General features: G+C 39.6%; 1 protein-coding gene across 1 annotated transcript in view; it reads left to right on the forward strand.

Moving 5' to 3' along the window:
- The first annotated feature begins 2,812 nt into the window (after positions 1-2,812).
- Positions 2,813-25,636, forward strand: part of atg7 (ATG7 autophagy related 7 homolog (S. cerevisiae)) — a 178,819-nt gene continuing 155,995 nt past the window's right edge. The window contains exons 1-3 of the mRNA XM_073072952.1: positions 2,813-2,966; positions 17,186-17,265; positions 24,165-24,281. Coding sequence (XP_072929053.1) covers positions 2,813-2,966; positions 17,186-17,265; positions 24,165-24,281 — 351 coding nt within the window. The remainder of the gene's footprint in view (positions 2,967-17,185; positions 17,266-24,164; positions 24,282-25,636) is intronic.

Below are 25,636 nucleotides of genomic sequence, written 5' to 3' on the forward strand. Positions count from 1 at the left end.
CCAACCGCCTTTATACAGGGGTCTGTGGGAGGAGCCACAGGAGCAGTCAGCAGAGGGGCGTGTCCAGACAGGTATATGTAGTTTACCATATTCACATAAAAGGTATGTCACCAAAAACACTTGAAAGTTTTCACAGAGGTACTAACTTTCATTCTAAGTATAAAGAGCTACAACATTGTCTAGTATGGGAGGTGGGTGGGGGTGCTACTGCACAGGATCAACGTAAACTGCAGAAAATTGTAAGCTTAGTCAGCTCCATAATGTACTTTAGCCTGTATAGTACCCAGTAAATCTTCAAGGAGCAATATCTCAAGAAGCATCCATCATTAAGGACCCCCATCACCCAGGTCATGACTTGTTCTCATTGCTACCGTCAGAAAGGAGGTACAGAAGCATGAAGGCACTCACTCACTCAGCAATTCAGGGGCAGCTTCTTTATCTCTGCCATCCAATTTCTGAATGGACATTGAACCCATGAACACTACCTCACAACACACACAAAATTCCAGAGGAACTCAGCAGGCCAGGCAGCATCTATGGAAAAAAGTACAGTCGACATTTTGGGCCGAGACACTTTGGCAGGGCTGGAGAAGGAAAAGATGAGGGAGGGGAGAGGGAAGCACAAGGTGATATGTGAAACCAGGAGGGGGAGGGATGAAGTAAAGAGCTGGGAAGTTGAGTGGTGAAAGAGATACAGTGCTGGAGAGGGGAGAGCCTGATTGGAGAGGACAAAAGCCATGGAAGAAGGAAAAGAGGGAGGAGCACCAGAGGGAGGTAATGGGCAGACAAGGAGGTAAGGAGATGGGGAATACTGAAGGAGGGGAGAGCATTATCGGAAGTTCAAGAAATTGATGTTCATGCCATCAGATTGGCGGCTACCCCAACGGAATATATGGTGTTGTTCCTCCAACCTGAGTGTGGCCTCATTGCGACAATAGAGGAGGCCAGAGAACTTTGATCAGGTTAAGGTCAGGACTCAGGACAACAATTTTCTTCGTTTGAAGCCACTCTATGTTTGCTCTGGCAGTGTGCTTTGGGTCGTTGTCTTGCTGAAAGATGAATTTCCTCCCCAGTTTAAGCTTTCCAGCAGACACTAGCAGGTTTTTTTTATCCAAGATCTCTCTGTATTTAGCAGCATTCCTCTTCCCAACAATCCTGACTAGATTTCCAGTCCCTGCTGCTGAAAAGCACCCACATAGCATGATGCTATCTCCACCATACAGTGGGGATGGTGTTACCTGGCTGATGTGCAGTTTTAGATTTACACCACACGTACCATTTACTTTTGAGGCCACAAAGTTCCATTTTAGTCTCATCTCACCACAAAACTTCCACCTCTTTACAGTACCTTCTAAGTGATGTTTTGCCAGGCCCTGTTGAGCAAGGATACTTTTTTTTAGCCAGGTCTTCTTCCCTGCCACCCTTCCATAAATATCCTTATTGTGCAAGGCCTTAGAGATTGTGGAGCCATGAACGTCATCTCCATTTGCAGCCACTGACATCTGTACGTCACTGAGGGTGACTGTTGACATCACAGTGGCTTCTCTTACAAGCACCTGCGGTGACTAACTTTGGAGGGGTAGCCTGACTGAGGCTGAGTGGATGCAGCTTCATATTTTTTTCCACTTTTTCAAGATGGACTAAACAAGAGAATCTGCATACCTCTTTTTCAAGTTATTTTCAGAAACGTGAGAAAATCTGCAAATGCTGGGAATCCACAGCAGCATCTTTGGACAGGAAAAAGCAGTTGATGTCTCGGGCCAAGACCCTGCCTTAGTCCGAAATGTTTGCTCTTTTCCATTGATGCTGCCTGGCCTGCTGAGTTCCTCCAACATTTTGAGGTATGTTCAGTGCCTTTGAGATGGTCTTGTACCCTTCCCTGGATTTGTGCTTCTCCATTATCATTTCCTTGACTTGTCCTGAATGCTCTTTAATGTTCATTTTGGTTTGGTCTGTTAAAAATCCACCACACTGTTGTATTTTACACAGAACGGGCATTTATTCTTATGCATTCACTGGAAACAGGAGATACTCCAATTTTCAGATCAGCACATTGGGCGAGTTGGTAAAGTAATACAGTATTTTGCAATAGAGAAAAGTTAGCATAGTAATTACAAAGGGGATGAATTGTATTTCAGCATCATAATTTTGATTTTTAATAAATTGGTGAGAGGGTTTGGAATTTTTCTTCTGATTTAACATGATGCACAATGTTTTGTAGATCAGTTCAAAAATCCACAGTAAAATGTGAAGATACACACAAAATACTGCCTGGCCCGCCGAGTTCCTCCAGCATTTTGCATGTGTTGCTCAGCTTTCCAGCATCTGCAGATTGTCTGTTCTTCTTCTGTAAAATGTGAAAATAGTTGTTGGGGCTGAATACTGTTTCAAGGCACCGTATAAACCGATGTCAGGTGTATCTACAGTGAAGATATAGAAACACAGTCAGGGCTTTTTCGATCTAGAATGAAGATGTAAAATGATTGTCAGACCTCCTCCCTCCAACCATCTGCGGTGAAATACTGTTGGAAATCACTGTTAGTACACCCCACTCCTACCATCCACAATGTGGACATAAAGTAACTGTTAAATCTCTGCACCCCCATCTACTGTGAAGATATAGTCACTACTGGGCTTCCCCTCCTTCCAGCTACACAGTGAAGACACACAGTCACTGCTGGGTCTCTCTCCACTGCTCAGAGCCACTCCATGTTGGGACATGGGGAGCTTTCCCGGTGATGCCATCCGACCGCGCCGGAATGCGGTGACGCCATCAGCCGCGCCAGGCCACAGTGCGGAAGTAGCTGGTGGAATGGAGCTGCGCGGCCCCGAGCGGTCGGCGCTGCAGTTTGCGCCCTTCGCCAGCGCCTTGGATGCGGGATTCTGGCACGAACTCACCCGGAGAAAGCTGAATGACTACAGGTTGGACGAGAGTCCCCGGAACATCAGGGGCTATTACTATAATGGTACCGACGCTTTGATTCTGGTTCTCTGCTCAGTTTGATTTTCTGATTTAAACCATCGTCGTGCTGAAATAAACAGAAATTAAACTGTATTTTTTTTATACAAAAGGTGATCCTGCTGGACTACCAACTCGACTAACTTTGGAGTTCAGTGCCTTCGACGTGTGAGTAATTGTACCGTGAATACATCGGTTATTTAATACATCAGTTCATAAAGATATTTAAACGCATTATATTCTCCGATCACTATTCTCCAACTTGGATCTAAACTGGAGAATCGGTCAACTCAGTTTTAAATGTTTTTAGAATTGTTACCTGTAAATCGCCAGACCAGGTCTTCAATGTGGTGTCAGGATGCGTTTCCCCTTCACTGATTAGACTTTGGTTGCAAAAACACAAAACTAGCCTTTTGTTACTATCAATAAAGTTGACTGGAAACAATCTGCTATCAGTGGTTCAATTTAATTTCAGAGAATGTATGCAGTATACAACCTGAGATCCGTACTCTTTGCAGACATCCAGGAAACAGAGAAAAAAACCCCCAAAGAATGAATGACAGAAAAAAAGTTCGAACCCCAAAGCCCCCCCTCCCTCTCCCATGCACAGCACCAGCTAAAGCATCAACCACAAAGCCCCAAAGGATTGGTGCTTTGGCTGCTGCTTGTGCGTGGGAGGGGGAGGTGGAGGGGGGCTTTGGGGTTCAAACTTACTTCAAGCATCAGCCCCCCCCCCCCCACTTACCGTGCAAGCAAGAGAAGCCCCCAGGGGCCACAATCTAAGGTCCGTCAAAAACCACTGACCATCCAAACACTTCAACACCACAACAGGCTCTCTCACTCACTAATAAGGGAGAGAGATATCATTCATAAACTTGCTGTTATTTGTAAACTTATCGAACAGTCACTGCTAGTGGCACAGAAGCTGGTTGATGTTAAGCCCAGTGGTTGCAAGTATGCAAACTTAATCATTATTATTCACAAGTTATTCATACTTAAACTTGAGATCACCTCCTATTGGGGGAGGGTGTAGAGAACTGTGTTATCAAAAGCAAATTATTGAGGAGTGACTGATAATACAAGATAATTTAAAACAGGGAAATGATTTGGTCTATTAATAGTGAAACAGTATTCCGTTGCTTCGGTAATCCCAGTTTGGTGCTGGGTGTGTTACATTTCTCAAACTTCCTGTAATGTCCACCCTCCCTCCCTCCCTCACCATTCCCCATTCCCTTTTCCCTCTCTCACCTTATTTCCTTGCCAGCCCATCACCTCCCTCTGGTGCTCCTCCCTCTTCTTTCTTCCATGGCCTTCTGTTCTATTCTGTCAGACTGCCCCTTCTCCAGCCCTGTATCTCTTTCACCAACTTCCCAGCTCTTTACTTCATTCCCCTGGTTCCACCCATCATCTGGTGTTTCTCTCTCCCCTCCCCCCACCTTTTAAATCTATTCCTCATCTTTTTCCCCCAGTCCTGCTGAAGGGTCTCGGCCTGACAGTTCTCTTTTACATAGATGCTGCCTGGTCTGCTGAGTTCCTCCAGTATTCCGTGTGTGTTACTTGTGTTAAATTTCCAGGTTGGTGTTCATTTTCACTTCCTTTTTAAACTGGCAGAGTATAACTGCTTTATAAAGACTCTGGGGTAATGGAGCAATAGATTATGAAATACCCAGCAGTGCTATTATTTTAGAATAGTAAATCAGTCAAAAGAGTAAATTGTTGGAGCAATTATTTGTATGAGATCAATACAAGGTATTGACAAAACAGTCTGAACTTGTGATAAACTGTGAAATGAAGTATTACACTTTGTTGCCAGTGATCATTGATATGGCTGATCAGTAAACTTATTTGGAGTTCATTATAAGAATAAAGTGTCTAATTCAAATATGATGGCAGAATGTATAGTATTAATGGTAAGACTCTTGGCAGTGTGGAGGATCAGAGGGATCTTGGGGTCTGAGTCCATAGGACGCTCAAAGCAGCTGTGCAGGTAGACTCTGTGGTTAAGAAAGCGTATGGTGTATTGGCCTTCATCAATCGTGGAATTGAATTTAGGGGCCGAGAGGTAATGTTGCAGTTATATAGGACCCTGGTCAGATCCCACTTGGAGTACTACGCTCAGTTCTGGTCGCCTCACTACAGGAAGGATGTGGAAGCCATAGAAAGGGTGCAGAGGAGATTTACAAGGATGTTGCCTGGATTGGGGAGCATGCCTTATGAGAAAAGGTTGAATGAACTTGACCTTTTCTCCTTGGAGCGATGGAGGATGAGAGGTGACCTGATAGAGGTATACAAGATGATGAGAGGCATTGATTGGGTGGATAGTCAGAGGCTTTTTCCCAGGGCTGAAATGGTTGCCACAAGAGGACACAGGTTTAAGGTGCTGGGGAGTAGGTACAGAGGAAATGTCGGGGTAAGCTTTTTACTCAGAGAGTGGTGAGTGTGTGGAATGGGCTGCCGGCAATGGTGGTGGAGGCAGATACGATAGGGTCTTGTAAGAGACTCCTAGACAGGTACATGAAGCTTAGTAAAATAGAGGGCTATGGGTAAGCCTAGTAATTTCTGAGGTAGGGACATGTTTGGCACAACTTTGTGGGCCGAAGGGCCTGTATTGTGCTGTAAGTTTTCTATGTGTCAGTTGTTTTCAGTTTTGTTCTTCCTTTGGAATACTGCTCACCAATCATACACTACTGCATTAACTTTCATTTTCACTGATCATCACTAGTTTGAGACTAATAAATTTGTTTTCATAGAGTTTGGAGTGCTCTCACTAAGAATTGACAATCTACATTGTATTATATAAGACTGAAATGCACCTGAAGTGATCTGAATTTAAAGGGATAAAGGTGTGTAATGATCAAAATAGTTGCCTTGAACGTAACCACACCTGATTTTTTTTTTTAAGATCTCCAAATACATGTATTTTTTTGTGTAGTCTTGTAAGGCAAAAGCTGAAGCCAAGATATTGAAAGCCAAATGAATTGTTCTAGTCTGGCTAATTGCACAAGATTGCTGACTGTCAGGGGAGCATCGTGAAGGAAACATTTATGTATTTATTGATGTACAGCACAGAGTAGGCCCTCCTGGTTCTTCGAGCTGCACCGCCCAGTAATTATCCAATTTAATCCGAGCCTGATCACGGGACGGTTTACAATGACCAGTTAATAGTTGTACTGTGAGAGGAGTCCAACCTGTGGTTTGCGATTTTGTGTTCTGTTCCGAACCAAATTGCCAATAATAAATGGTACTTGAGTCCAGCTGATCATTGTGGAGTTTGGATTAAACTATCCACGTACCTGGAGCATGTCAGTCAGAAGGTCTCTGTAGGCCGATGACTTTGTACTTATGCAATTAAAATTGTCACTTTAGAAACAAGAAAATACTACAAGTACGCTGCTTGTTTTTATCCCCACCACTACTGCTGTCATTGTACAGTACATAGGAAAGAAGCAGATATTTCCAGTGGAGATGTGTTTAAGCGTGAGAACAGCTCTTCCTTTTTTGCATATTTGTGCAATTGGGCAAACAATCTGGAAGTTAATGCCCTATACAGCCTCGGATTCTGTACTTCTTTTCAGTAGCTTTGATTTTAGAATACAGACACGTGAAAATGCCAGCGCCAATGTTTTGTGTTTACCTGTCCTTGTTGCTGAATCTATATCCTGGAAACACAACCTAAACGCACCATGGGAGAGCCTTTATGAGAAGGACTCTGGTCAGGGCAGTCAGGCATTGGACAAGAAATGTTGGCACTTCATGTGACATCCAGGTCTTGGTAAAATTAAAAAGATAAACTCAAGAAATTCTGCAGTTGCTGAAAAATCCAGAACCGCACACACACAAACTGCTGGAGGAACTCAACAAGTCAGGCAATATGTGTGGAGAGGAATAAGCGGTCGACATTTTGGGCCAAGACTGTTCATTAGTGAACAAACATGAAGTAACTGCAACTGAGTTCAGAACATTCCTTCCTCCGCTTTGCTGCCTTTTTACAGTTTACGGGACATTGCACGCTTTGGTGCCCATGAGAGTCACCGGGCTATTGTAGTGAAGTAGGGTGAGGGTGCCTGGGGGGAGGATTGCATCACAGAAACATCCAGTGCTCTTCCCATCTGAATACATGCTCCAGGAGGAGTCAGCGACAAATAATCACCAAGGTGTTCCTTACAGGATACTGCCTTTCTGTCCAAGTGAACCCATGATCCTCCCACCAACCCTGCTTCTCCTCTTGTGTGGTGACCTGAGGCTGAGGCTGTGGGCCTGCTCTCGGCTTCGTGTCTGTGGACTCCCTTTCATTCTAAATGCTATTTGCCTGCTTTTACTGTTTGCACAATTCTCTCTCTCTCTCTCTCTCTCTCTCTCTCTCTCTCTCTCTCTCTCTCTCTCTCTCTCTCTCTCTCTCTCTCTCTCTCTCTCTCTCTCCCCCCCCTTCCCCCCTCTCCCCCTCTCCCCCCCCTCTCTCCCCCTCTCTCCCCCTCCCCCTCCCCCTCCCCCCTCCCCCTCCCTCTCTCCCTCCCCCCTTTCCCTCCCCCCTCTCTCTCTCTTCCCTCCCTCCCTCTCCTCCCCCCCCCCCCCATTAAGTGTTTATTGGTCTTCTATTAATGGCTTCTTTTGGGTTTCTTTGTTTTGTGGCTGCCTGTAAGCAGACGAATCTTAAGGCTGTATAAAGTATACATACTTCGATGACAAATGTACTTTAAACTTTCATTGTGGTCTATATGATATACTGATGTTGTAACTTACAGAGAGATTTTCTGTCCAGATTAGGAAATAAAAGATGCTTAATGTGTGAGGAGCCTTTGATATCTGAGCCTGTACACAGTGGAGTTCTGAAGGATGAGGGGTGAATCTCACTGAACTCTAATAGTCACTGAAAGCCTGGGTAGAGTGGATGGTGGAGAGGTTGCTTCCTAGGGGGAGCGTCTTGGATCTGAAGGCACAGCCTACCATAAAGGGACATCCCTTTAAACCTGAGAGGAATTTCTTTAGCCAGAGGGTGGTGAATCTGTGCAATTTATTGGCACAGAGGGAGGATTAGGTGTGTTTTGCCCTGAGATTTATAGATTCTTGATTGGTAGAGGGGGGAGAGGGGTTCATTGGTTCAGTTTAATATCAGAGAATGTATACAGCATACAACTTGAAAATCTTACTCTTCACAGAAAACAGAGAGAAAAAGACTCGAAGAATGAATGATGGAAAAAAGTTAGAACTTCCCACTTCCACGCACAAGCAGTGGCAAAAGCATCAACCCCCCCCCCCCCAATCACCCACCAAACAATAGCAGGCCTCCCAGAGACTATGATCTACAGTCCGTCAAACATTACTGTCCATCCCAACACTGTGACATATCAACAGGCTCTCTGTTTTGGGGAGAATGTGGTTGAAAATAAATCGGCCATGATTGAATGGTGGACCAGGCTCAGTAGGTTGAATGGCCTAATCCTGCTCCTAGATCTTCTGTTCATTCAGAAAAGTAAAACAATATTCATTATTTTTTATAGTGGAGGTTGCTTGATGCCCTGTACATTTCATAGGTTTCTAATCAAAGGACAGCTCAATAGCAAATGTTTGGAATTGCAACAGAGTTTCTGTCATATTGCTTAAAGAATATTCTTGTCTGTTCACTTAGGAATGCTGTGACCTCACCTCGATGTTGCCCTATTTTTGGGACTCTGTACAACACTAATACTCTGCAATCATTTAAGTCCACTGATAAGAAGGCCTTGCTGGAGCAAGTGGGAAAGGAGGTAAATGACAGACGAAAAATTCCTTGTTAAAAGAAACATGACATTTTATAAGATAACAACTTTAAAAGTTTGGTTTTATGTTAAATGGTTTGAGGAATACTAAAAGAGAAGTAGAGATTCTCCATCTCTGCAGCATATGGAGTAGGTCGCGTTTCTAGCTGCTCTCTTTCTTTTAATATATTTTATATCCCACTAACAGATCCCTTTTAGTTCTGATGACTTACTACTTCTACTGAAGGATTTAACGACTTAATTACAATGGCCGAAAAAAGTCGTTCTGGTATTGAATCAAGAAGTGGCAAGATTTCCCCCGAAACGGAGCAAACAGAACAAACCAAGAAAACGAAGGAATCTGTTACACTAGCGGGAATATTTTCTTCAATACAAGACATGAAGTCGGAATTCGGATCGCTTAATATTAAAATTGATAAGGTGGCCGGTTCAAACGGGAAGCTCGAAAAAGCTATTTCTACAATTCAAGACTCGCTGAAAAACTTAGATTCTCAACTTCCAACACTTCAGCAGACTACAACCCGAATCGAGAGCGAGCATGATTTATTCAAGCAAACTATTAAAGATCAAGGAATGAAGATATCTTCGATGGAAAAGAAAATCAATGAAATTACCTCGGAATTATCTAAAATGAAGAAAAAAATGGTTGATTTAGATAGTAGAAGGTGTTGGAGGAATCTGCGTATTCTGGGACTGCCTGAAAATACTGAAGCTAGCGATCTGTTAAAATTCTTTTCAGATATGCTGTATTCACTTTTCAATGAGACCCTCGAAACTAGCCCCTTAATCGACAGAGCCCACAGAATTCCATTCTCTCGCCGTTCAGCCGAATTACATCCTTGAGCAGTTGTACTTTCTTTGCATTATTACACGACTAAAGAAGCTATTCTTCGAGAAGCCAGAAAGAAACGGAAATTACTCTTTAATTCAACACACATTCGTATAGTTGAAGATTATCCCCCCCCCGAAATCTTTGCCGAAAGAAAGAAATATTGAGAAGTTATGAGTGAAATGTATAAATTAGATTTAAATCCCTCCCTTCGCTTTCCAGCAAAGCTGATAATTTTTCCTGAAAAATCTCAACCATTGAGAATCTACTCTCCTCACGAGGGATGGGAGTATATTAAAAACTTTAAAGTCAAGCCTACTGAATAAAATATTAAAGTTACATCGATTATTCAATAGGCAATTTTGAAGTATCTGCTGTATGAGTTGTTTATGGAGCTTTTGAGTTAAGTACATTTTATACCTTTTCACTCTGGTATGGGATGTGGTCGATTTCATTTTTTTTACCTTATTAATAATTAATACATATATAACTGTTTTGTAGGGAACCTTTATAGTATTGTACTTTAGTGTTCCATGTAGGACCTGTTGTGTATTAATCTTTTTATTTTTTTTATTTGTTTCAATACTTATAGTTTTAGGTCTATTATATACATATATTCATTTATTTTTCTCTTTCGAGAGAAAGAATATTCTTTGTAACATTATTTGCTCGGATTTATTCTTTCTTTTGAATATGTGTTTAAGCTACTTTAGCTGATTCTAAGATGGCCGTTGTTGGTTATGTTTTTATTAATGTTAGACACAACATTATAGTACGTAGTTGAATTCTGTTTGTGCCTTTTATTATGGCTATTTTCCATGGGATTTTTGCTTTTTTTTATATATTGAGCTGCAAGTTGGAGAACAGGGTCAAAGGTGATTAGTTAGCATGGGACCAGCCTATTGGTTCCTTACTTTCTATCTATTGGGTGGGGGGAGAGGGGGAGGGGTCTATTAGAGTAGGGTTTTTTCTTGATTGGGCAGTTCTTTTGATGGATTTCTCTTTCGTAAATGCGTCACTCCTTCTGGTTGTACCTGCGCCTTTTGGTTTAATCTGTACTTGCGTAACATTTCTTTTATATAATATTAAACTCAATTTTTAAACATGGATGTTAATAAAATTAATATAATATTTTGGAATTGGAACGATGTCAATCATCCCATTAAGCGTAAAAAGATTTTTAAGAAATTAAAAACACTTAATGCTGATATTATTTTTGCACAAGAAAATCATATACGAAAACAGGATGGGGATAGATTTTTTCGCTTTTGGAAAGGGCCTCTTTTTCACTCCCTGTCGGATAGTAAAACAAGAGGCGTTTCTATATTTCTTAGTCCCAAAATCCCTTTTGTACACCTTAATACTACTACTGATTTGATTGAAAGATATTTAATTGTTACTGGTTTATTATGCGAGCAAAAGGTAGCTCTGGTGTGTGTATGCGCACCTAATGTAGATAATTCTGATTTTTTTAAGAAACTGTTTTTCAGTTACCGAATCTCAATGAATATAAGCTGATCATGGGTGGTGACTTAAACTGTTGCTTAAATCCGGCGATTGACAGGTCATCAACCAATCCGTCGCTTCCTAATAAAGCGGCAGCTTGCATTAACTCTTTTTTATTAGAATATGGCCTTGTCGATATTTGGAGATATAAACACCCCAATGATGAAGATTTCTCCTTTTTTTCACATGTCCATCACAAATATTCCCGAATTGATTACTTTTTTTTAGATACACGTCTGTTAAACTCCGTTGTTGAATGTGCGTATGACATCATTGCGCTTTCAGACCACGTGCCTTTAAAGTTAACCCTTAAGCTCCCAGATAGATTTTTGAAAATCTCACAGTGGAGATTGAATCCCGTTTTGTTACAAGATCCAGCTTTCCTTAATTTTATTAAGGAGCAAATTTCTATATTTTTTGAATTTAATACAACTGAAGGAATGTCAAATCTAGTTATATGGGACACCTTGAAATCTTGAAAGGGGACAGATAATCTCATATTCAGCAGCCTTGAGAAAGAAAACTAAAGCAGAATTGTCAGTGCTTATTAATAAAATTAAACAGATAGATAAAGCGTATTCAGTTAAACCTACTGAAGACCTATATAAAGAAAGGGTCAAACTTCAATCACAGTATGATTTACTTCTGACTTTTCCCATTGAACAGCAAATTTTTAAATCTAAAAGGTTATTTTATATCCATGGGGAAAAATCTGCTAAACTTTTAGCGGGTCAGTTAAAGGCTGGGATGGTCAGAAAGCAGATTTTAAAAATTTGCCGACCAGATAGAACAGAAACTTTAGATCCTTATGAAATTAATAAGATATTTATGGACTTTTATTCTAATCTTTATAAATCTGAATTCTCTGATAGTAATATTACTATGAATAGATTTTTGCAAAGGTTAAATATACCTCAGATTTCGATTCAAGATGCTGATATGTTTAGATGCACCTATTAAACAAGAGGAGATAGCCAAGGCTATATCCTCTATGCAATTAGGTAAAGCTTCGGGACCTGATGGTTATACAGTAGAATTTTATAAGACCTTTCATGAAACGCTTATACCACATCTTCATCAAATGTTCACTGATTCTACCATCTTCTGGGAACCTTCCTAAAACTTTTTATGAAGCAGTAATTTCATTGATTCCAAAAAAAGGGAAAGACCCACTGGAATGTGTATCCTATAGACCTATTTCTTTACTGAATGTAAATTTTAAAATCCTCTCTAAGATTCTAGCAAATAGGCTTGAGAGTATCTTGCCTAATGTTATCTCAAACAATCAAACAGGATTTATTAAAAATAGGTACTCACATTTTAATATTCGAAGATTATTAAATATCATTTATTCCCCCTCAACCAAGGAATCTGAATGTATTGTATCTTTGGATGCAGAGAAAGCCTTTGATAGGGTGGAGTGGGCCTTATCTATTTCAGGTTTTGAAGAGGTTCAATTTTGGTCCAGGATTTATCTCCTGGATTAAACATTGATTTATCATGCCCCGGTAGCTGCGGTTCTCACTAATAACCAAAAGTCTCCTTATTTTAAATTATATAGAGGTACCTGTCAGGGCTGTCCCCTTAGCCCTTTATTATTTAATTTGGCTTTAGAACCACTTGCTATTGCTCTTAGGGATTTCAATTCTGTGCAGGGTATTAGGAGAGGGGATAAATTACATAAAGTTTCATTATACGCGGATGATTTATTAGTATACCATTTCAAATCCTAAGAAATCTATTCCTATGTTATCTATATTTACGGAATTTGGTACTTTTTCTGGATATAAACTTAATTTACATAAAAGTGAATTATTTCCTTTTAATAAGGTATCTTGATTATTATGATCAAATAACTTAATATTGCCAAAAACCATTTTACCTACCTTGGTATCAAAATTACAAAAAATTTTAAAGACTATATACGGTAGGTATAATTTTCTTCCCTTTATTTGAATGTACTCAACAGGCGCTTTCCAAATGGTCACCTATGTCGATGTCATTGATAGGTCGAATAAATGCTCTATAAAAATGGTTATTCTAACAGAAAATTTTTATATATATTTCAAGCAGTTCCCTCTTTTGTTCACAAAAACATTTTTTGATAAAAATAGACACTCTGATTTTGTCTTATGTTTGGAATAATAAAAGCTCTAAAGTGAATAAACTTTTATTGCAAAAATCAAAAAAAGATGGAGGACTGGCTTTACCAAACTTTAGATTTTATTATTGGGCAATTAATATTCGCTATATTACTTTTTGGATTTATGATATAGACGATCAAGATCGCCCTTCATGGTTACAGCTGGAGGAAAATTCAGTAGGGTTTTTGTTAGCTTCTTTATTAGGAGCTCCTCTTCCCTTTTCGTTCTCCAGAATAGGTAAACAAGCTCTTAACCCTATTGTTAAACATACTTTAAAAATTTAGTTTCAATTTTGTAGATTTTTTGAATTAAATGATTTTTTACTTTCTAGTAATATTTATTCTAATTTCTTTTTTAAACCATCAACTTTGGATAAGGCTTTTCTAACATGGAAAATTAAGGGAATAAAAACTTTTTTAGATTTGTTTTTACAAGACTGTTTAATGTCTTTTTCACAGTTAATGGATAAATATGATATCTCCAATACACAGTTTTTCAGGTATTTACAGGTTAGGAATTTCTTACGTGATTTTTTACCAAATTACCCCTTGATCTGCTCTTCAAATTTGGCTTATGTTATTTTTCAGTTTAAACCTTTTCAAAAATGATTAATAGCTATCATTTATAAACAGTTAATGAATGCTCGCATATCGCCCAATGATAGGGTTCAACGCTCTTGGGAAGTAGAACTTCAACATTCACTCTCAGATAACCAATGGAGTAAAATTTATTATTTAGTTAATAATTTATCTATCTACGCATGCCAAATTTTAATTCAGTTTAAGATAGTACATAGGGCCCATATGCCCAAAGATAAATTGGCGCATATTTTTCCTAATATATGCCCTATTTGTGATAGATGTAACGCAGAAGTGGCTACTCTAACCTGTATGTTTTGGTCATGTATAAGTTTAAATAATTTTTGGAGGGATGTGTTTGGAATATTATCTAAAGTTATAGATATGGATGAACAACCTAATCCACTTACAGCAATTTTTGGGATTTTTCCAGAGGAAGCAAGCGAAGTGTCTGCTTCCGCCCAACATGTGATAGTTTTTTTAAACTTTACTGGCTGGCAGAGCTATTTTGCTATACTGGAAGGAATCTAACTCGCCCACTGTTTTCTATTGGCTCTCCTCCATCATGTCATGTTTAAGCTTGGAGAAAATTAGAAGCCAGACATTTGATACATCCTTTGATTTTGAACAAGTCTGGCGACCCTTTATTCAATATTTTAACATGATTTAATTTATCTTTATTTATTCATTTTTCTTTATTCTCTTTGGAGAAAACCCTTATCCATGAAGGTTCGGAGATGACTGGAAGGATGTGTTTTTTTTCTCTCTCTCACTTTCTTTTTAAAATTTATCCTCATTTGGACTGCCCAATCTTTCTTTTTCTTTTTTTTTTTCTTTTTCTTTTTTTTGGTTTCAGTTTAGTTAGTGGGGTTTTTCTTTTCCTATCAGTAAAATTTCCAATTTTTTTTTCATGATTGCTATGAGAAGTTGTAATTTTTCTCTGACCATTGTATGTATAACTGCATAATATATTACCTATTTGAGTTTGATATTATATACTCTTTGTTTTTAATATTGCTGTGTATATGTCTTTTATATTATCTACTTGTTAAACTCCTCTTTTGATTTGTATATTCTTTATTTGAAAATCAATTAAAAAAAAGATTGAAAGAAAGGAAAAGTAGAAAGAATAAAAATTAAGCTACCACAAACAGTTTAACAGGAGGGGGGTCATCACTTCCCTGGCTATAGGTTGACTCATTATAGAGCCTAATGGGCTGAGGGTAAGAATGACCTCATATATCGGCTCTTTGGAGCAGCACATTTGTCTTAGTCTGTCACTAAAAGTGCTCCTCTGTTCAGCCAAGATCATGCAGAGGGAGAAACATTGTCCAGAATTGCCAGCGTTTTCCGTCGGGTCCTTGGTTCTACCACAGCCACCAGTGTGTCCAGTTTGACTCCTATGACAGAGCCAGCCTTTCTAATCAGTTTATTGAGCCTGTTGGCATCACCCGTGTTGATGCCATTGCCCCAGCACCACCACCGCATAGAAGATTGCACTGGGGTAAGGGTGCCTACCACATGAGCCATAGTTGACTGATTCACTCTAAGTATCTAATAAGCTCTTTTTTACTTCCATTTTTACTGTATACAACTTAGATGAATTTAAGCGCACGACACATAAAGCTTAAATTTATCCAACAAGGGGCCAGAGCTGGATGGAGGTGAATTGTTGATAGTGATTTCTTTACACCAAGGATGTGAATTTGAAGTACGTTGGAGTGTTAATAGGAACTCCTTGTAATGATCCAGAGATGCAAGGGTCTGCTGGAGGATCTCAGCAGGTCAGGCACCGTCTGTAAAGGTAAAGGGATTGCCAGTGTTTCAGGGTGAGACCTGGCATCACTTCACACTGACAGCCAGCAGCGCGGGTGGTGATTGTGCCTGTGTCACCTCAGTGACCACCTTGTGCAGTTGCTACTCCTTTTATACCCTAGCAGTAGAGCTAAATCAAGTGAATTGCTGAATTATTGGCTGATGAAGCAGGAGGGAGATTGAAAATTTCTGGCTGAGTGGCGTCATAACAGCAAACTCACAGTCAATGTCAGCAAGACCAAGGAGCTGATTGTAGACTTCAGGAGGAAGAAAGCAGACATCCCTGGGCCAGTCCCTCATCAGAGGTGGAGAGGGTCAGCAACTTTAAATCCCTAGGTGTTATTATTTTGGGGATCTGTCCTGGGGACCAATACGCAAGTGCAATTATGAAGAAAGCACAGCTCCGCCTCCACTTCCTTAGGAGTTTGCAGAGATGCGGCATGACTTTAAAACTTTGACAAAACTTCTACCGACGTGTAGTTGGAAGTATATTGACTAGCTGCGTCACAGCCTGGTAAGGAAACACCAATATTCTTGAATGGAAAATCCTACAAAAAGTAGTGGAAATTTGGTCCAGTCTCTCACAGTAAATCTCTCCCAACTGTTGAGCATATCTACATGAAACATTTTCACAGGAGAGCAGAATCCATCTTCAGGGGCTGCCAGCACCCAGGACAATGCTGTCATCTCACCTTCTGCCTTCAGGAAGAAGGTACAAGAACCTCAGGACTCACACCAGCAAATTAGGCAACAGTTATTACCCCTCAACCATCAGGCTGTTGAAACCAAAGGGGATAACTTCACTCACCTTCACTTGCCCCATTATTGAAATGTTCCCACGACCAATGGACTGACTTTCAAGGACTCGTCACCTTATGCTCTCGATATTTCTTGCTTATTGATTTATTATTTTTATTTCTCTTTTTGTATTTGCACAGTTTGTTGTCTTCTGCACCTCTGGTTGAATGCCCTAGTTGTGCAGTCTTTCTTTGCTTCTGTTTTGTTTATTATTCTTTAGATTTATTGAGTATGCTCAGAAGAAAATGAATCTTAGGATTGTATAAGATGACATTAAATGTACTCTGATAATAACATTTATTTTGGACTTTAGTTTAAAAAGTTTGACAGTGCGATATTATTAATAAGGATTGAAGTAAGATTGCACCTTCTATATATAAATTTGAAATAAAGTAAAATTACTTTTACATCTTAGTCTAAATTGTTATGTCAGAAACTAAAAGTTCATAGAAATGTTATTGATTGTAAGTCTGAAATAAATAACTGAAAATGCTTTAAGCACTCAGCAGATCAGACAGCATCTGTGGAAAGAGAAATGGAATTAATATGGCAGGTTTGAGACAAAGGGTCTTGGACCTGAATTGTTAACTCTGCTTCTCCTATCACTGCTGCTGCCTCACCTGCTGAGTGTATCCAGCATATCTGTTATTATCATGATACTTTGCTGCTCAATATTATGGTGATGTTCAGATTCTGAAAGCAGGGACGAATGGAGCTCTATTCTTAGTCATGCATGTTCTATTTAGAGTGTTTTCTAATTGTTGCCCTCCAAGTCAAATATAATTTTTTTTCTCCTGTAGATTTGGGAAGCTATAAAAATCTGGCAGAGCAATTGAGGGATCCTTCATTATTGAGCACTTTTCTTCTGTTGACATATGCAGTGAGTATTTTTTAAAAAACTTTATTATTTTTCAGCATCTCCAGTTCTATAAATGAGATAACTAGAAATAATTACTAGAATTTTACTTTAAATCTGTTTACATTACAATATTTTGGTAAATTTGATCAGATCCTATTGTTACCATTTTAAATATTGTATCTCAGCAGTTTTAACACTGCATTAATTTTTTTCAATATATTTGATAATTCCTTTATTTTCGGCAGTGTTGGTTGAAGCATAAACGTTTATGAAGAGCCTGCGTCTTGCCGTCGTCAGCGACTCAAATTCCTTCATGCTGAACAGATTGTTTTCCTTTTTTCATCTGTTGTAGGCTGGCAGTCGGTTTGTGTATAGCAACAAGCCAATGAATTTTAAATGCCCTTTGTGTGTTTTGAGGGCACACACAAAATGCTGGAGGAACCTAGCAGGTCAGGCGGCATCCTTGTGAAGAGTGCAAGCTTGAGACCATCCATCGGGGACGTTTATCAGGAGTGCTGCGTACGCAGGGTCCTTAGTATTATTAAGGATCCCACCCCAATCATCCAGCGTCTTCTTTGACTTTCTACCATCTGATAGGAGACTCCAATACTTAAAGGACAAGAATGGTCAGGAGAGGGAAACATTTTCTTCCTCAAAGCCATTAAGCCTCTGAACTCCCTGCCTCATTGCATTCAAAGTATCCACTGGGTAATCTGTTCTGTACCTTACAATATTTAATTTATGAGCTTTGATTTGTTTGATTATGTGTAATCCATCTGTAGGTTTCATCCTTACTTTCAGAAGTTATTATGTGTTTTTTATATATACTACATTGCTTTACACCCTGGTTCGGAGAGAAACGTCGTTTCGTTTGACAGTATACATGTATATCGTTAAATGACAATAAATGTGACTTGACTTGAACCATCAGCTCTTTATTGCTGTCTATAGGCTGCTGACTTTTCTCCAGCATTTTGGTGTGTATTACTCTGGATCTCCAGCATCTGCAGAAACTCTTACGCTTAAGTTTTGAGGGCACTTTTTATTAAAGAAGTCATTGTCTTGAAAATTGAGTTTCCACAGTGTTCCTTCACTTCTGGCTTCAGTCCAGGGAAAGTCCTTTGGCTTCAGGAGGCTGAGTGTTAAATGTCAAGCTCCATTTGCTTTAAAGAATGTGGATTTTATGTCCATCGGCATGGGGCTGCCAATGCTTCTCACGTATCACTGAAAGAAGTAGTCAGGGAGAGTCTGATGCATGTATTGGTGAGTCTTCTTGGAGTTATTTTATGAACAGTTCCTTAAAACCTCTAGCCACCATGAGTGCTTTTGGTGTACAACCCTATCAGGGAGCACACCCATCTTGTAGACACTGTCTTTTGGTCAATGTCTCAGACCCTCAAACACTCCCATTATTTCTCCGACTACTGATCTCATCCTGTAGTTTCAAATGACACCTCCTTCGTTACTAGGACATCTTCATCCTCGATATTTCTCAGATGACCTGGTACTTGGTTCAATACGAAGTCTGTCCAACACGTGACATGTTGACAGCCCATGGTTGGTTCTAGGTAATTCAAGTTGTCCCAACTTATGTTTCTCATAGTGGCTTTACCTACTCGTCGAAAAACTGCAGCTTTTCACCGTGATACCAGTGCCTTGGTCTGCAAATCTCACAGTTTGTCCTGTTTCAAGACTGAAATTTCCATGTTGTCTTTGCACTTGTGATAATTTCTGTTCAAGCAAGTCAGTCGAGTCCCCAACTGCACTCTCTTAAACACTGTCTGTGCCACTGTTTCAGCAATTATGTTGGCTTCTCCACTACACTGTCTTCAGCACTGTCTGTGCTATGTGACCACTGTGTCAGGTAAGTGCTTCTCATTTTTTTTGTGTCATTCTCCATGGAGTTCTGTTGGTCTTCAGTTTGTGCCTTACGTAGTCTGGAGTGATTCACTCCCACATATTTACCTTGATGTCTCACCAATATCACAGCTCTATCCTGACCAATGACAACTCCAGGAACTTTCCATTCTGTATACAGTCGGCCCTCCTTATCCGCGAGGGATTGGTTCCGGGACCCCTCCGGATACGAAAATTTGTGGATGCTTGAGTCCCTTATTCAACCTGTCTCAATGCGGTGGATCTTAGGACCCAGTGGAACCCCAGACCTTATTTAACCTGTCTCAGTGCGGTGGACATTAGGACCCAGCGGTAGAACTCTAAATCCGCAGTGTTTCTGTTCACAAAAATAATCACGATCACGATTGAAAATAAAGTGGAAATAATAAAGCAATCGGAAAGAGGTAAAACACCATCGGTCATTGGAAAAGCGTTAGGCTACAGTCGGTCCCGACGATCGGCAACAATTTTAAAGGATAAAGTGAGAAAGGCTCTGCCCCGATGAAAGCTACAATTATTACTAAGCAAAGCAGTGGTTTAATTATTGGGTTTTTGGGGTTTTGATCCTCCACATCAACCCGGCACGGTGGAGAGTGCACTCGGGCAGCGGTCTGTCACTCGATCGGGCCTTGGGAACATACTGAAACATATGTTCTGGAGTGTTTTATATGCATAGAAAGGTAAAATATATACTAAGATAAATGTTTGACCAACTGACACTAAATAATACCGGATTTGCCTGTTTCGACTTATTTAATAAGAGAACTTCTGATTTTTTTTCTATCCCAATCCACGATAACCCACCATACATCCTCCCGTATACTTTAAATCATCTCTCGATTACTTATAATACCTAATACAATGTAAAATGCTATGTAAAGTAGTTGTTATGCTGCATTGTTTAGGGAATAATGACAAGAAAAAAAAGCCTGTACATGCTCGAACAACAAGTGTTGGAAGAGCACTTCTGGGTTTTCCGCGATTCGCACATGCGGAAATTCGCGGATAAGGAGGGCCGACTGTAGTCTGCTCTTACACTTTGTCCTGTGTCTCATATTTCTCATCTGTAGGATGTGCATGTGCCCTCGGTCTTCGAATTCTTTCTGAGCACCCTGCTTCAGTGAAAGCCTTCCTTGATGTACGCGGTGTTGAAGTATGTTTCCCAACCCATTTACTCCTTGTTGCGCCCTCTGGATCGGGGGGAAGGCTTGGATTCTGGCTGAACATGAATTGGTATGGGCTATAGCCACGTACAATGTGCATGGTATTCTTCACCATAAGGGCCTAGTCCAGGGCTGTGTTACAATCACAGCCATTGCTTTTCTATACCTTCAGCATTATTTCAGTAAGTGTTTGATTATGTTTGAATAAGTGCTCCAGAAGTCCATTACTCCGAGGACTGTATGCTGCTGTTGTCTTTGTTTCAATGTTAAGTTCTCCGTCATGTCTCTGAATTCATCATTATTAAATTCACACTGAATACTTTCCAAGGTGGGCCATGTAGGAATGGATGAAATTTTTTACTATCTCTGAGGGTCTCTTTGTGTTTACAATGCTACTGGCAACTGAACTCACCAATGGTGTGGAGCTACCACACTCCTTGCTTCAGTTCATGTAGGTCTACAACTACTGTCTCGTTGTATTCGGATGCTAGTGGCAGACCAATCACAGGCTTGGGTTTGGGCTTCCAAATTTTCGACATGTCTCACAGCTGTCAACTATCTGCTTTAGAATAGAAAAGCAATCTGAATTTTGTTTATTGAATTCCTGAGCTGTTATCTGAAGTCTTAAAAGTGCTCTTAAAACTGCTTATGAAGCTTGAGCAACGCTGTGATCCTCATTTGGGGTCATGTTCTCTGTGACAGTTAGCACTTCATTCTCATGTTGAGTCTCAGTAATGTCTTTATCTAGAATGTTCACACAGTTAATGTCCCAGAACCTGGTGAGCTCAAGAGACACTGGCTGGTGAAAGATCATTGCTTGCTCATTCCCTATATCCTACACTGCCTCCTGCATTTTTTAATGGAAGTTTTACTCAAGAATATCGGAATGTACCATTTCAATGTAACATTTTTGTTCCGACCTATTTTTTGCTGGAATTTTCAGTCTTTTGGTAGATGTACAATCTTTCCAACTCCAAATTTTCAATGCTTTGAAACTGTGTGTATCAGTGTTCACCAGTTATATCCATTTTTCCTTCTAGTTTAGTTCACTTGCATAGCTTTCAAGCCATTTTTCTCCAAACACTGTGCATATGCATGCTGTATCAGTAACGGCAGGTCCTGGAGGTTCCATCAACAAAATCTCTGCATTGAATGTCACTGCATTAGTAAGTGATTCTGTCACAAACAACGTGATATTGCACTCTTCTGCATCTTCAGATTTATTATTTTCTTCAGTTAGCCCAAACCTGTGCAGACAGTTTCTTGCTCAATGGTAAGCTACTTTGACAAACCGCACATTTTTGATCTCCTGCCATACTTGTTTAATGGATTTGTGCCAGGTAACGTTACTCTTGTCTGGTCACTCTGGGATTCTGCATTTGCTATACTCTTGTTTCTGCTCAGTGAAGTATGTCGTTTCCTGACTCAAACAAATTCCAACTGTTGTCTTGCCAGACTTTTTCTCCAAAAATCCTCTTCAGCGCCAGTTTTGTAGATGCAAATGTAAGTTCTGTACATGCAGTTAATGCCAGCTGGACCAATCCTTTGTGTCTAGGACAGGCAGTATCCAGTAATTGAAAAGTTAATACTGCATCAGGAAGTTCCATTTTGTATTTATGCGTATGACTGCACTTTTTTCCAAAATCAATAATATATTTCAGCCTTGTCAAAGTCTGAATATGCCTCATAAATCAAATCTTTTCTTTGTTCAGGAAAGCTAAGGCAAGTGTATTTATATCGTTGTTCAAATCTTTGACCGACAATTCCAATCCTGGTCTCTCTCACTCTTCCTGAAAGCGACAGCACAACTGCAAGGGCCCTGTTTGTTCTTTTCGAGCTCTGTAACACGAGTCCATATTCCAATTTCATTTCTCCAGCTTTCGTAAGACTTGCTGCTCCTCAAAAGCTGGCGAGATCCTATAATTGGAAACCATCCTCTGCTACCACTGTTAAATGCTCAAGCAACAAAGACAAGTTTCTCTTTCGTTTAAAACAACTTTACTTTCAACAACTCCGATCAACCCATGAGGACCACCATCTTGACTCTACAACTTGTGTTCTTGATATTTATTGCTTATTTATTTTATTATTATTATTATTATTTCGTGTTGGCGCGTGGCCAAGTGGTTAAGGGCGTTCGTCTAGTGATCTGAAGGTCACTAGTTCGAGCCTTGGCTGAGGCTGTGTGTTGTGTCCTTGAGCAAGACACTTAACCACCCATTGCTCTGTGACGACACCGATGCCAAGCTGTATGGGTCCTAATGCCCTTCCCTTGGACACCATCGGTGGCGTGGAGAGGGGAGACTTGCAGCTTAGGCAACTGCCGGTCTTCCATTAAAAAAAAAACCTTGCCCCAGGCTTGCGCCCCGGAAACTTTCCAAGGTGCAAATCCATGGTCTATCGAGACTAACGGAGGCCTACCTATTAATATTATATTTTCTTTTTGTATTTGCACAATCAGTTGTCTTGCACATCGGTTGTTTGTCCATCTCTGTCGTGAATGGTTTTTCATTTATTGTTTCTTTCTATTTCCTGTGAATACCCACAAGAAATTGAATCTCCTAGTAGTATATGGTTACATATATATACTTAGATTACAAATTTATTTGAACTTAACAATTTGTAAAAGATAAATGAAAATAAACCCTCAAACTTGCAGTATAAAACATGACTATTTCTTTCTATAGTGGGACTTAATGTATGCAAATATGCTTGCATGTGTGCGCATGCGTGTGCACACACACACACACACACACTTTTGTAATACTTCATATCTGGTTATTTATATTACTTGCAAATGATATGTCTGGAACAATAATTTTTGAAAATCCTGGGAAAAGGATCTTGTTACAGACTAGAATACCAGCTGCTGCATTTCTTCTTTGGTTCATTTTACTGAGCTGTCTGTTTTAAAGTTTTGAGCATCCAGTTGGTGACAGATATTAATAACGGTTGTCAAATTAATGTTTACAGCTAGCCTTAATTAAATGGAGAATGTTTTCTGAAGAATGACAATTCGTATGAAAAACTAGTACTCGTGCAATATTTCACAAGAAGTGGCACTTTTTCTAACTATCCATCAGTGCACATTTGACTTATTTGCTCTGTCGCCACCCAAGTTGCAATGTGGCGATAGGTTGTAAACTTGAAGCTGATTTCTTCACCAGCTGTCAACTATATGGTTTAACACCAAAAGCTGCTGAAAGTCAGATTGAAAATACTTTCTGATGCAGAGCTACTGTTAGTTCATTCAGCTTTTTAAAATATATTTAAAGAACCACATTTAATTTATTTGACGACTTCATTACTCTGAACAAGCTCTAGAGTTATGTGAGGTTGTGAGATTTGACAAAATATTGAAACTGATGGGTTTTGGAAATTTGGTGGGGTGGGGTTCTGGGAGCGTGCATTGAGTGAAGACCATATTGCATGGAGGACTTATGAGGCTGAGCCAGGAAAAAAGGTTAAGGTTTGATTCCTGGTCTCTCCTGCTACATGTTGGCTGAGGTTAAATTAGAACAGGCGTTCCTAACTTTTTTATGCCGTGGACACCTACCATTAACCGAGGGGACTGTGGATCCCAAGTTGGGAACTCCTGAATTAGAAGACATGAGAACAAAAATATTCCAGTGATTCTGCTGGAAGTGTACTTTCAAATGTATTTTTGGTGAAAACATGTTACATTCTGCTTGCTGCAGCTCAATAGCTTGTCTCTTTCATTATGTTCTACAGAACATTAGAAATTATTCATCTTGGTGACTGAAGAAATACATGGATATTCCGGGAAATACTGTGATGTTTTGTAATTAAAAAAAAAAATTATGGAAGCTAATTCTGTTTGGTTCAAATTGTATTTTGCAGGATTTAAAGAAGTATCATTTCTACTACTGGTTTGCATTTCCCGCACTGTGCTTCGCTGAAGCAATACCCATAATCCAGCCAGCAGTCAGCTTGGCAGACAAGTTCTCAACAAGTCAGGTATTAATGGATGGATGATTTTTTTCTGGACTTTGGTGATTTCCCCACGAATAAGTGTCAGAGCACCCTCAGAACTTGTGCAATTCCTTTTATTAACAGAACCGGGCCTTCCACATGTGAATGAAACGAAAGGCACAGGTTGAATGGCAGAAGCTATTTCTCAGTTGTCTTAAGTTTGGTTCAGAAACTTTCAGTTTGGACTATTTATCTTCTTGCTGTCACTTCTCTGGTGATAAATGCATGAGGCTGAGAGTTGGAGCTGGTATGTAACTGACCCTGTACCATCAATGTGAGCACAGTTTAGTACGGTGCATCAATGGTTCCTATAAATGAAAAGAAACTGAGAGAAAAGTTAATTAGTTTTGTCCATGAACTTCCATATTTTTAATAATTCAGTGTCTCTCTGCATCGTCATATATCAATTCACTGTTTAAAAGGCCTGTAATCCTCTTTTATTTAGACCTAAAGTAGTTTGTGTCACATTTAACTGCAATGAACTCAATCTGCCTTTTCACCAAATCTATAATGTATGTATTTTAATTGTATGGTTAAGTAGCACAAACAGGAGAAAATCTGCAGATGCTGGAAATCTGAGCAACTCACGCAAAATTTTGTGTGTGTTGCTTTAAATAGCATAGTCTTTTCTGTCTGTTACATTGGCATAGTTAGATTTTGAGATACGTTTACCAGCTGGTAAATATGTCGTTAGGACACCAAAGCTGGGCTTATGGACGCACCTTGCCAATTTGAGTACCTTTTCCCTTTCATTATCTCCAGAATCTTGCCTCCAGCTATCCAGATGTGATATCATATTCCAGGAATTAGGAAATTACCTTGAGCAAGACATATACAGAAAAGAAGGCTTGCAGAAGGAAGTTGGATTTAGAGTAGTAGGAATACTAATTATAACAAACAGCAGTATTGAAATTGGTAACTAACAGAGATAGTGACTCATATGTTGACTGTCAAAAATGTGTTTCTGGCTTTTTTTATGAGTGCAATATCGAACTGATAATGTAATATTTTACCTGAAATAATAAAACTTTAATAATAAAACTTGCAATTGATAACCTTGGAACTATAACTATGAAATCAAAGCTATTTTTAAACAGACCAAGTCTCTCTAAATTTCAAATATTTATGTCAGTTTTAGTTTCTGCATTTGAACTATCTGCCTAATGACCTTCAATTCAAAGCTCTTTCCTTTGTTCTAGTGAGAATCTTGGTTTCCATTCCCTTTTTCCCATTTGTCTGCTGCTGAAATTAATAGTCTCATCTGTGCAGTAAGCATTTCATCCAGCCAGCAATTGCCTGCAGAATTTTTATGGGCCATTGAGCCAAAACTTGTTCCAATC

This window comes from Hemitrygon akajei, chromosome 19, assembly GCF_048418815.1.
Source record: "Hemitrygon akajei chromosome 19, sHemAka1.3, whole genome shotgun sequence".
Taxonomy (NCBI): Eukaryota; Metazoa; Chordata; class Chondrichthyes; order Myliobatiformes; family Dasyatidae; genus Hemitrygon; species Hemitrygon akajei.